Source organism: Nematolebias whitei, chromosome 15, assembly GCF_014905685.2.
Source record: "Nematolebias whitei isolate Nwh7 chromosome 15, NemWhi1, whole genome shotgun sequence".
Classification (NCBI taxonomy): domain Eukaryota; kingdom Metazoa; phylum Chordata; class Actinopteri; order Cyprinodontiformes; family Rivulidae; genus Nematolebias; species Nematolebias whitei.
Genome location: NC_056512.1, coordinates 22736149 through 22748977, shown reverse-complemented (window position 1 = coordinate 22748977; position 12829 = coordinate 22736149). Strand labels below are relative to the sequence as shown.

Genomic DNA, 12829 nt, shown 5'->3' with positions numbered 1-12829 from the left:
ATAGCTCAGCTTTTCACTGTGTTCGTATAGCAACGCTTCGCCTTCATGGTTTATCGAGCATTTCTCCGACATAAGTGACAGTGCATAAAATTAACCTTACACAATGTCAAAACAAAACTTTCTGTAAGAGCCTCCCAGGCTGCTTATGGGAATCCAAATGAATATGTTCAATAGAAAACTAAAGAGAGGCTGAGTAAAGGAAGTGCATGATGTGTGTTCTTGTGTAAAGTGAGGGAGAAGGCTTCCATCAGTCCTGTTATTAACAGTGGGACATCCTGAATACACTTGGTTCAGAAAACACTCCCCATACCTGACGTATTAAATATTTTTCACGAAGATATAAACGATCCTAAACAGCGTCTTATATTGAAACCAGCAGTAGCAGCAGCCCGCTGTTGATTTCTACTGCGGTTTTGGCTCAATTGTGAGAAGAACACGGAGCGGCGTGTCCATCCTCTTGCCGCCGCTTGTGAACTGGAGGACACTTCCACTGGAGACCACTAAGGCACGTCCTTCCTTTCAGCAGCTTCAGCTTCTGTTGTTCACAGTAACACAAGTTCAGACTGACAAAAAAAAAAAACTGTGTGTGTTTAAATACGTACGTGTGCGCTTGGTTTCGAATGTCTTTAAACATTTCTCAGCTTCGAGTGTGTCTTTAAGATCCAGCGTTTCAAAAAGAAGCAAATAAATGAACGAGTATGGAGTAATATGTTGAACGGAAAAACAGACTCAGTCTTTCTGGCCTGTAGGATAACAACAAAAACAACTGTCCTGCTGCCATCGACAAGTATACAACTACAGATACTTAAAAAGTAGTCAAATATTATACCAACAGAATATGAAACAAGAAAAAACTTACTGATGCCATAAACAGTAGTACCATAATCAGTGTAAATGTCTTTGTTATTCATGTTATTGTTGTTCTTATACCCTGTTTTTCTATTAGAATATCTTATTATCATTCATGATTGTATTTCTCATAACAAACAGCTCTTTAGGTGTCAGGAATGAGGAGGAGGAGGAGTGGGGGCTGAGAAGAAGAGGACGGGGGAAGAGTGATGCACAGGCTCGGCTGTGTTGTGGCTCAGGCAAATGTGAAAACGTCTACTTTCTGCAGAAACACAGGGGCAGATGGACAGTTCGCTCCCGTCTCCACTCTTGCTGTACTTCCTCACATGCGCTCCGCGGGAGCCTTCCACCGCCATCCCCTCGCGCCACACGGACGGCAGCAAACTAAGACGAGGTGTTGCATCATTAACATGCCAACCAAGTACAGTGACTTGTAACTCACTGGTGAAGGACATGATGGGACTTATTATCTGGAATGTTGAGGGGAATGTTTATTGACTGTATGATGCAGAGTAGCTTTGGCCATTTTATCAGAGAAGGTTAGCATTCCCAAACCTCCTCAAGATGTCCTGATATTTTTCACCAATTTCCCTCATTCTAATTAATAAACACAACCTTCAAGTATTTGCCCCCCACACATCTTTCTGTCTCCACATGGACTTGGGCTGTTTTGTGTCTGCAGTGTTTAAAGAATTAGCCCTGATCTCCTATTGCTGTCCTCCTCCTTCCAGTTTGTGTTTTACACGTCAGACTCGATACTGGAGAGTTTTTCATACACATGGCCATTGCTTCCATTGAAGGGACGTGGGGGGCCAACCCCTAGCATTGAGCCATGATGGTTCATTCCACCAAGACTGAGTTCTTTCGAGAACCGGGGGGACACACTGGACATCACCCCGGCTGTGGCAGACGCTGGCAGATATGATCCCGCACTCATCTGACTCCTGAAGTCACTTCGGCTGTTTGTGGCAATTTGTTGCTGCTGCTGTTGTTTTGTCATGTAATATTGTTTGGCTCCATGCATCAAACACTGGTCATCACCAAAGGTGGGAATAAAGGGGTTGTGGTTTACCCTGTCAGGGTAAAGAGATTTGGATAAAGAGAATGCTGCCCCACCTCCTCCTTCCATCAAAGATCTGTCTCTCATGTCTCGTTCTCCGATGGAGCGGCGATGGAGGCCCTCACCACCTCTGAACAGACCAAATGGTGAGCCAGGTCCTTTCTGGCTCTCACCTCCATAAAACAACGGGTCTCTGTCCCGTTCTCTTTCCCTCTCTGAGCCCCCATGGCGCTCAAATATGTGTGCAAAGGGGCTGTTACCTTCCATGTAGCGTTCTTTCTCCTTCAAGCTAATACTCCTTGGTGGGGGCAGCATTCCTCCCAAACCAGGACCACTCATCCCTCCACCTCCTCCCAAACCTCCCATCAAACTTCCCATCCCTGATTCCTCTTTTTGAAGGTCAACAAATGTGTCATATGAATGCTGCCGCCTCAGCTGCTTCCCCAATCCTCCGCTCTTTCTCCTCTGCTGGACCTGAGATTGAGTTTGGGGGCCTGGGGCAATTCCACCTACCACTCCTCCATTCCCTCCCCCCATATGTTCCAAGGAGTGGTTGTTGTCCTCACTGATATCGTACAAATTTCCTGTCTTTTTACACCCATCGCAGCGCATGCAGGTTGCGGAGCTGGGCCGGCTGTTCCCTCCACCTCCTGAGGACCCACAGCTCATACCACCAGCATAGCCACCACCTCCATGAATGGACATCTGTTTGCCCCCACCTACCACACTAGCCCGACAGTTTCTGCACTCCCACTCTCCCCCTGCCAGCCCAGATCCTCCCCCACTCTTTGAATCAGACTTCTTGGGCTTACTCTTAAGAAAGTCATCCACAGGTACCAAGGAGGTGCAGGTAGATACTGCCCCATCTCTGCCTACTGGACCTTCTGTCAAGTCCACATGTTCCCACTGAGGGACGCCCTCTTTAGGCCGAAACTGGTCCAAATAAAAGTCCCTAACACTCTCCTTTTCTCTGAAAAGATACGAGTTCCCGTTATTGTTTCCTCCTCCACCCCCTCCACCGCCTCTCTTGCGTTCAGAGGGTAGAAGAGGTGGGGAGGCAGAGCGTTGGCTGTGGTAGTGGTGGTGGCTGATGTGGTAGGGTTTTCTCCTGTAGCCCAGCTCAATCTCGTCCAGCTCCCGTCTGGACTTTGCAGAGGCTGGCCTCTTTTTCAAGCTGTCTCGATACTGTTTGCGCTTCTTGGCATTACCCTCCAGGTTTCCATAGGTTACCGTGTGTGTGGAAATATCTGAGACATCTGAACGTATGTTCCCATCTTCCTCTCCTCTTCCTGCACAGTAACTTTGTCCAGGGATGTAGGTGGAGCTTCCTCCCTTGAAGGAAAACTTCCCGTATAAGTCTGGGAGACCTCCCTTGAAGCTTTGGCCCGAAGGAGGCGTCTGTCCGGACAACAGGTCAAACTTGCTCATGTTCCTGTGCGTCAGTGCTGAGCAGGGTTGGGTGGTAAAGATTGGCGCAACTCCGCCACCAAGGCTGTCACAATCAAACATGCCCCCCTCCAGGGAACTACCACTGCCCAAACTGTGGGGCCTGTTGGGAGGAGGCCCACTGAGTCCTAGGGTTGAGCCGTGGTGGTGTAGGTAGTGGTCCTGGTACAGATTACTGTCCTTCATATGAATGTTGCCGAACGTCCTTTCCACCTCACTGATGTAGTCGCTGAACATGTTATCCTCTGGCATGTATGGAGGTTTGCAGTCTGAGTGGCCTGCCAAGCTGCGACGGTGCTCGGAGATATCGTAAACAGAAGATTCTCGGCGAATGAAGTCCAGAGCGCTGTGAGGTGAGCCGTTCACCCCCGACAGGGAGGCCATGTTCTTGGCGGTGCGTAAGAGGCGCATTATGTTGGAATGGGTGTTGTTCATGGTGGCTGATGGGGAATTCAATGCAGAGCTGCTCTTCTCTTCGATCTGCACCCCATGAATGCAGCTGTATATCCCCTGTGTGGCACAAAACAGGTATGGAGCAGTATTAATGAAGGAACATTATGAAATATTTGTTTCATAAGTATTGCATATATGATGTTATAGGTAACTTTGGTTTATTAATCAATTTAAACCATATATTAGAAAGTTAAAGCAGCTTTTGTAAAGGGAAAACAAATCTAGTTAGACTTGAACATAATGATACTGTATATTGAATATTGTGTGAGTGCAGAGTACAGAGTACAAGAGAGCAAACAGTGTGAACATTTAGAGACTCGTGTAGATTTATACAGCCACAGTGGCTGTAAAACCCCCCTCAGATCCACTCGTCAATACCTTCAATCAATGTGATTAGAATTCAGCTGAACAGCTTCCTCTGGCAGTTATTAAAATCCTCAGTTTCACGAGCCCTCAGCGCCACTGGCCACAACACGGATCTCACCATAAAGAAGCGACCATGCCAAGGAGACGCCAGTGACAGAGTGATAAACTGCTTCATTTACATTCAGTGATGTATGATACGATATTCAGATAAAAATGGATGTTCAGCAGAGTGAACCAAGCATGACAGATGAGCCCCCTGAAGGATCAGATCCGTTCCTAAAAATGGATTTTACTCAGTTTTTCAGGGCGTTTGTAGATGGCGGTAGAAACTAAATCATGCTATGTGAACACAACAGGTCAAAGGTCATGCGGGGGTCTGTTGGGTTTTCTCTTCCAGTTGAGTATAACTCTTTACTACCTTCTTCTTTTATACACTGACATGACTATTTGAACCTTTCCCTGGACACTCGTTCTCTTAATTAATTACCCTGTTTCATAGTAGCACGAAGGTTTTATCCCTTTTATTTTATAGATAATGTTATTGTCACTTTTAGCTCCACAGTCTGTTATTGCACAGTCAAAGTGTTGAAACAAGAGAGGGAAACATAAAAATATAGATATTCAAGAAGGAATCGTGTGATGTAGGACAAACCCATAACCTTAGCTTGATGATATTTCAATATTTTTCCCATCTAGAACCATCCATCATTGTTTATCTGGCTCTTCTCTGTCTAATCTGCGTCATCTGTCTTTTACATGATTTGCCATCATTTAATTTATTCAACGCTGATAACACCTCATTCACTACTAAACCTGTCCTATCCTCCCTCCTAGGACATTTATAACAATTACTTTAGTTTTCAAAATCATTTACCTTTTATTTAGGACTAGAGGTAGACTTATTAAAGTTTTTCATTGTCTGACTGCAATCATTAGAAATCAGTGCAGGTGATCAATTGTTATAAGCCAATGTATCGAAAACAAAACAACCAACCACACAAAAACCTGTAACTGAATAAATTTGGGGCTATGCTTAGAGTAGGATCTGTAATGGCAACACTAACGACCTTTAATGCATCTTTTAGGTGTATGAACTCCCCTGTATGTGCTATATTTGATTTAAAAACTTGTCAGAAATTGTGTTCTTGATATAAAGTGGTCCATATTTTATTTCTAAAAGAATCTTTTCTTATATAATCAATCGCATACATAAAACTCTGAGACTTAAAAATGATGGAACTGCTCAGATAATTTGAAAGTGGATTTTATAGAGTTTTATTTGTCTCCTTCCATCTGCTCCCTTCTTCAGGGGTCGCCACAGTGAACTAACTCGCATCAAGACTTGGCAATTGATTTTATGCTGGATGCCCTTCCAGATGCAACCACAGACCACCGAGCTACCACAGCCCTCTGTGTGGAGCAGAGAGCTGCTGTCTAGGGCGGCTGGGGGAGCAGATGGTGGGGGTTAAGGGCCTTGCTCAAAAGCCCAGAGTGAGGCAAATGAGGGTGGAGACAGGTGTTGATGCTTTCCCACCAGCATTTGATGTTGTTGGTCCGGAGGGTTGAACTGGCGACCTTCAGATCACAGACTGGCCTTTTATAACCTCTAATGTCTAATAAAGAGATTATAAACCATAAATATCTTACCTGTTGTAGATAGCTCTTTTAACAATCTCAGTTTGGAGAAACAATTTAATGCACCAGACTGACATGTTGCCTCACAGCAAGAAGGTTCTGGGTTCAATCCCCAGTTGGACCTGGGGTCTTTCTGTGTGGAGTTTGCATGTTTGCATGTGCTTGCGTGGGTTTCCTCCCACAGAAAAAAAACATATATGTTAGTCTGCCTTCAGGCCCAGGCCTCCCTTACAAAAGAGAGCTGTGATCTCAATGGGATTTGCCTGGTTAAAAAAGGTTAATAATAATAAATAAAATAAATGTGGCCAAGACTAAAGCAGACTTTTGTCATATAAAAAAAATAAAATAATCCAGATTATGCAAACTCTATTTTCAGATCATTTGCACTGCTGTCAGTTTTTACATGACACACATTATGGCAGAATCCTTGTTAAGTGCTCGTGGCAGCAGTAGAAGCACTGCAGCTGTCAGCTTGTCAGAATCAAAGTACTGCATTTCTTCAAACTTAGGCAGTTCAAAAATTATCTTCAACAAGGAATATGTTAATTGTCCATCAGCGTCCCACAGAACCCCTTTTTAAAGCATCGGAACTACACCTTGACGAACTTACTACTTACAGGTTTTTCTGGTGCACGCATTACTGTTTTTTAAAAAAGTTTTCTAAAAGCTCTGATCACCTTTTTGTCCATGTGTTTAAAAAAGTGCTTCTGATATGAAAAATATGCACAATGCAAATAAATGTACTGAGTGAGGAGCATGGTGCAAAGTGCCACAACACTGCAACAATGTCAAAGACTACTTTTAACAATACACAATAAAATGTGTCCAGAAACACAAAATGTGCTGCAACTGTGATTATCGAATGGTGGCCCGTGGGCCATTTTGAGTTTGCCAGCTGGGGCGACATTGGAAAAGTAGAAATTTATAATAAATTTTATTAGTTACTGATATTTAATCATCATCTAATAATACATGGATTAAACTGACGCTGCTTTCAACAAGTAAACAGAACCAGAGCCACAGTTTGACCCAATCAGAGCAGAGCAGGGCGGGTCGTGCTGTCTGTCACACAGTGGGTGATCAAAGTGATCCCAACTTAGAGACAGACTGCAGGTGAGAGCACCAATCAGTGTTTCCTGGAGCATTTTCCAAGGAGGACATCCCACTTTTAAGGACATGTAAAGAATTATTTAACGTCTATGTTCACGTGTGACCAGTTCACTGCAGTTTGTAATGTAGTGTACCGAGCTGCCACCAAAATTTCAATACTGTTCTCTACAAGGTACTGTACATACTCAGGGGTTGACTTCAGCGCTTCATTAGAGAACAGTATACTGTGTACTTTTACTAAGTTCATGTACCCCAGAAATTTTTGAATGAAGTAGATGTCATTTCCTGCATTCTGGTAAATTTTAATGGGTTGTTAAACGTCAACATTTACCTACACAAGTGAACACTTGATTCAATAACTATTTTAGAGAGCACGGCACAACAAGAAATAACCTGACCAACAGCTCTCCTTGTGTGAATAGAGCACGCTCCACTTCACTCACGCATCCTAACCTCCCCACACCACCACACTAACGCAATGCTAAGCTAGTCCTCAACACAGAGGTGTCTCCCCCTCCTCCTCACACCCCGTCCACCAAAAAAACAAACAAACAAAAACAGAAGCTGTTACGGAAGCACGATCCATAGTGTAGCTCATTTGCGCATGCGCTAAAAGGAATACTTCTGGGTTGCACGGATCACCGTTGAATATGCTAGATTAAGGAAAATGTACTGGAAATAATTACTTGATATTAATAAAATATATTTATGAAACATACCATATTTATTAATATTAATTAAAATATATCTTTCTATAAATGGATTAATTTTTCTATACAATGTTATAATTCCGTTTATGAATAAGAACTGTCTTACTTTACTTAGAAAAGTATGTGCTCTATTGCCGCCGATTTTCATGTTGTTAATTTACGCCACTCGTATTTCCGTTAAAATCACTGACATATTTACGTCATGGTTAAAATGGTACGCAGCTTCATCACTGAGCGGCGCTGTTTCACCATGGAAATAATTAATTCTGCATCTTGCAGGGTTTTCTCATTCAGCCCAATGTGTTGCATATCATCTTAACTAATGACGTAATTATGTCAATGATTTTAACTGAAATACAAGCGGAGTAAATTAGCCACATGAAGATCGGCGGGGATAGAGCACGTACTTTTCTAAGTAAATTAAGACAGTTCCTATTCATAATCAACGGTGATCCGTGCGACATGGAAGTATTCTTTTTAGCGCATGCACAAATGAGCTGACACTACGGATCGTGCTTCTGTAACAGGTCGGGCAGTGACAGCCCTGACAAGCCAAGTGACCTGAGGAAACACTGCCTGGTGAGTTGTTGTAGGTAACCAGGAAAACCCGGAGTGGACTTTTAGTGGTTTGAGTATTCTTATATTAATCAAGTGGAATGGATTTGTTCATGAAGAAATAGAAACAATTAATTTCAATTCAATTCAATTCAGCGCTGGGTAAACTAATATTTCATGGCAAATGTGTGTTAAATGTGAGGGAGACAAGTCCCTTTCAGATATAATTGATGCGATGCCTATGGTAGACTGGATATTCCAAGCAATCCACAAAAAGACTGACTGAGAACATTTGCATAAAATAAATTTTGTATAAAGGCAAATGACTGTACTTATACAGCACCTTTCTACGCAACCAAGACACTCAAAGTGCAATATACTTATTAAATTACTTTTATTTTTTTAATGTTTTTTTTTTACCTTTGTTATTGCAGACAACCAAACATTTTGGTGGACAAGCAGATTCTGTCAAGCGGTTGTCCTGGAACATTTCCTTATGTCAACCATTGAACTGTATAGTTAAAGTGAGTATAAAAAAGTATGCCCGTTTGTTGGATAAGTAATTATAACATCATGAATTTCAGATAAAAAGTAATACTGTAATCCCTCATTCCTATCATTATCAAATTGGCTCACCGTATTCCTTCTTAGCATACTGTTTTTAATTTTCCAAACCATTTCTGGTGGGTTTGTGAGAAAGACCACACTCTAAGGCTGGGTATACGATCAACCAAGTGGTTAAAAACAACAAATAAGATCAACAGGCTTGTGTTAGTAATATCATTCCTATTTTGCAAAAGAATAGACGAGTAAAAACGGTAAGACTAGCCTTTTATATTGTGGGAATGAGACTAATTTTATTTCATGTTTGCCTTGGTCAAAGCTTTAAAGAGCCACTGCAGAGGGACGTTAGGGACCAGAGCCGCAGGTTGCAGACCCCTTTAGCTTGAATAATCAGCTGATCAATCAATTAGTCTACCTCCACTTAGCATGCTTTCCCTTTTACAAATGTTGCACTAAGTGAAATACTACATTTTAAAAACAAGATAAAGATTGTTGTTTTTAGATGAAAGTGCACAAATAACGGGGAAAATAGGTTTTAGGCGATACCAGTAAATTGTCTGCTCTCAACCTGAGCACCAAGTTGATGCGCAACAGCTCCGAATTCAAAAACACCCAAATGTGGCGTATGGTGATGGTGCTAAATGAAACTAATGTACAGATGATTACACCTTCCAGTAGTTACAGTTCTGAGGTCATTATATGTTTCAGGTGGGACCTGGATGAACAGGTAGTCGGGGGAGAGATGCTCATGGAAACCACAGAGGGAGGGAACGCTAAACAGCCGTGGAGCCCCGAATGAGGCTGCATGAGTTACACCAACCGTGACAGATGTCATTTTTTATGCTACAGGGCTTAAATGTTAATTGCAGCAATAACAATAAGCTTTATTGGATTATGCTATAAAAAAAATTAAAAAGCTAAATTGGTCTGAGTAGCTTAGCAGGACAAAATAGTGGAGCAAAAGGCGAGGGTTAGCGTGCATACGGACAACGTACAGTGGAAACATTTTCGCTGCTGATGTTTCACATTCCCCCCTGCACATGCAAATGACCTCTTTGGACGAGCATTTCCCCAGAACATTTTATCATACTGAATCATCTGGCTGTGTTTGTGGACACATAGCGCCCATTCATCCTGTCACACTGCAGCAAAGACAGACGTAATTTCGGTAAATGAGGCCGATCGCTGAATGCCGCACAAAGCTTAATTAGCCCGTGTTCCAGAGCCCCACACAAATGACAGATATAACGCAGTAATGGAGAACAAGGCCAAGCAGCTTGTCTTTGGAAATGAGAAGTCAGCTGACATTTTAGGAACGAGTATGAAGAGACGCCATCGCGCGCAAACAGCCAGAACCAACCTGACATTAACATAATTCAAATTAACCACAAATGAGTCCTCAAATACAACAATAAAGCAAAGAGAGGAGGTTTTTTCATGCCCCCCAATGCAATGAACAGCACATCAATGGAAGCAGAGAGCAGCGACGTGTGGCTCTTCTGCTGTATATTAGCCACGTGCTTTTAGCCTGCAGCCGCTCACCTTCAGAGGCACTGAATTACACCATAGCCATGTCAAAACAATTGGAATGCAAATCAAACACCTGGAGGTGACTTTGGTCTCTCGGGACCTCAGTAATCCACCCTCACCGGTTCTGTGGTTACCTTTTTTTTGTCGCTGTCGTTGAGTGAAATATTGATTTTAGCTCAGTATTTTGTAAATGTTTACCTCATGGGCATGAGAAAGGCCTGAGAGTCAAAACAAAAAAAGAGCTCATTTATCTCTATAATCTTTGGCAGAGGGAGGCCGGGTTTAAGCGGGATTTCTTTTAGCACCTCTGTTATAAAAGCCTGTAAAGGTACAGTAGAAGTCATCCAGGTAATATTAGAATGAATAAATGAGTATTACTGAGCAAAATCAGTCGGTAACGCATGGAAAAAAGAACATTTAGAACCAGTCTGAAGAAGATTCATCAAAAAGTTTTCTTTGTGAATATTTTGGTTTTGTTTTCAGGAGGATGCACATTAACATTTAACAATTTGTTTCACCTTAAACGTTGAAGAGAAAGGGCCAATTTAAAGCCAGACGTTAAATGAAGGCAGCACGGTGGCTCAGATGGTAGAGCTGCTGCCTCTTAGCGAGGATGCAAGTTCAAACCCCAGCTGAGGACCTGTCTAGTTTGCATGTTCTCTCCGTGCATGCGTGGGTTGTCTCGTTTGTCTCTATGTGTCCCAGTGATGGACTGGAGACCTGTCCAGGGTGTCCGCCGCCTCTCACACAGTGACTGCTGAATATGGACACCAGTGATCCCTGAGACCCCAAAAGGATGTAGCGAGTAAAGATAATGGATGGATGGAAGTTAAGTGAAATACCATAAATGATTTTTCTAAACATACTTTACATTATCTTGACTAAAACCATCCTTGTTGGGTGAGCCTCTGAGATAATTTGATTAATATAGACATGATAATTTCTTGAATTACTTTGAGTCTTTCTTTGAGCAGGCAAAATCATTTTAGCTTTAATAAAATGGTAAATTGTGCCAACCTTTTGTTTCATCTACATTAATTTGGATTAGTTAAATGGATAAACCGTTTAGGTAGACTGAATCTATAAGTCACTTAAACTTATTTCAAAACTCCTGGTCATTTGAAGAACATGAATCACTTTGATTGAACGAGAACATTACCGTATTTTTCGTCGTATAAGTCACACCTTTTTGCATAAATTTGCAAGTCCTGTGACTTATAGACTGAAGAGACTAATATAAGCCCCCCCCCCCCCCCCCCCATATTTATAACCCAATTTTTGGCTGAGATCTGACAATTACATTCATTCTGACATGGAAAATATTGAATACTAGCATTTTCAGCCACTAGAGGGTGCTTGACTAATTTGGCAAGCCAAGTGTCTCATTAATAGGTAAAAGTGGCTATTAATGAGACACTTGGCTTGCCGTACAAGCCACCTTTGTCTCGCTCTGGAACTCCTGGAGCAAACGTCAAATCAGCTGCATTTCGCCGCACCGCCCAGGAGAAATTCAGCTGATTTGACCATTAAAGTGCATTTATTAAGGAAAAGTTCAACAGAGACACACTTTTACTATAATGTCGAACAAACAAATAATTGTTTTTAGGTGGTTATCATGTTAAATTTTGAAGAAATGCACAACTAGTCCACCCTCTGCATGCTCTAGCAGCCGGAAATCGATTCTTGAAATGCAGATGATTTGACCGTCAAAGTGCATTTATTAAGGAAAAGTTAAACTGAGAAACACTTTTGCTATAATTTGGAGCAAACAAATACTGTAATTTCCGCCGTACTTGTTGCACCGCCCTATAAATCGCATCAGTCCAAATATGTCTAAAAAAGTGGATAAATCCATAAATACGTTGCTTCGCCTTATACATCGCATCTATTATGCGTCACCGCGGACACGTCGTGTTTGTTACACATCACCGCTGACAGCCCAGAAATGTGGACCGGTGTTGTGCCAAAAATCGATGGGATGCCAAATGGTGGCCACAGGAGCATGCACAGGAGGACTTTAGCAATAATTTAACAAGATTAACACTTAAAAACAATTATTTGTTTGCTCGAAATTATAGTAAAGGTGTGTCACAGTTGAACTTTTACTGAATAAATGCACTTTATTGTTCAAATTAGCTGCATTTCACCAGGGCGGTGCAGCTGGTTTGACTTGCTCCAAGCAGCAAGCAGAACGAAGGTGGGCAGACTGTGGTGGGTCGATTGTGTCATTAATAGCTGGTGAAGATTCTCAGTCATCCAGGACATGGTAAATTCAAAAAAAGTTCAAGACAAAAACAATAAAGTATAAAGTAAAGTATAATAAATAAAGTCCAATTGTTTTTGTATCAAACGTTTTTGAATTTGTCATTATAGCCACGTTTACCTATTACATGATACAACAGCATGCCTTACTACTACTACTACTACTGCTCTTCTGTCATCTAGTGGCTGAAAATGGTACTGTACAAATTTTTTTCTCAGTCAGAATAAATTCAAACGGTCATATCTCAGCCAAAAATTGGTTTCCAAATATGACAAAAAAATCCATAAA

The 12829-nt window shown here is 42.0% G+C and overlaps 1 protein-coding gene across 1 annotated transcript in view; it reads right to left on the bottom strand.

Moving 5' to 3' along the window:
* Window positions 1-363: 363 nt before the first annotated feature.
* The window catches only part of LOC119421106 (glutamate receptor ionotropic, NMDA 2B), an 89738-nt gene continuing 77272 nt past the window's right edge, over window positions 364-12829 (bottom strand). Inside the window, exon 13 of the mRNA XM_037688502.1 lies at window positions 364-3865. Coding sequence (XP_037544430.1) covers window positions 1589-3865 — 2277 coding nt within the window. The 3' untranslated portion in view covers window positions 364-1588. The remainder of the gene's footprint in view (window positions 3866-12829) is intronic.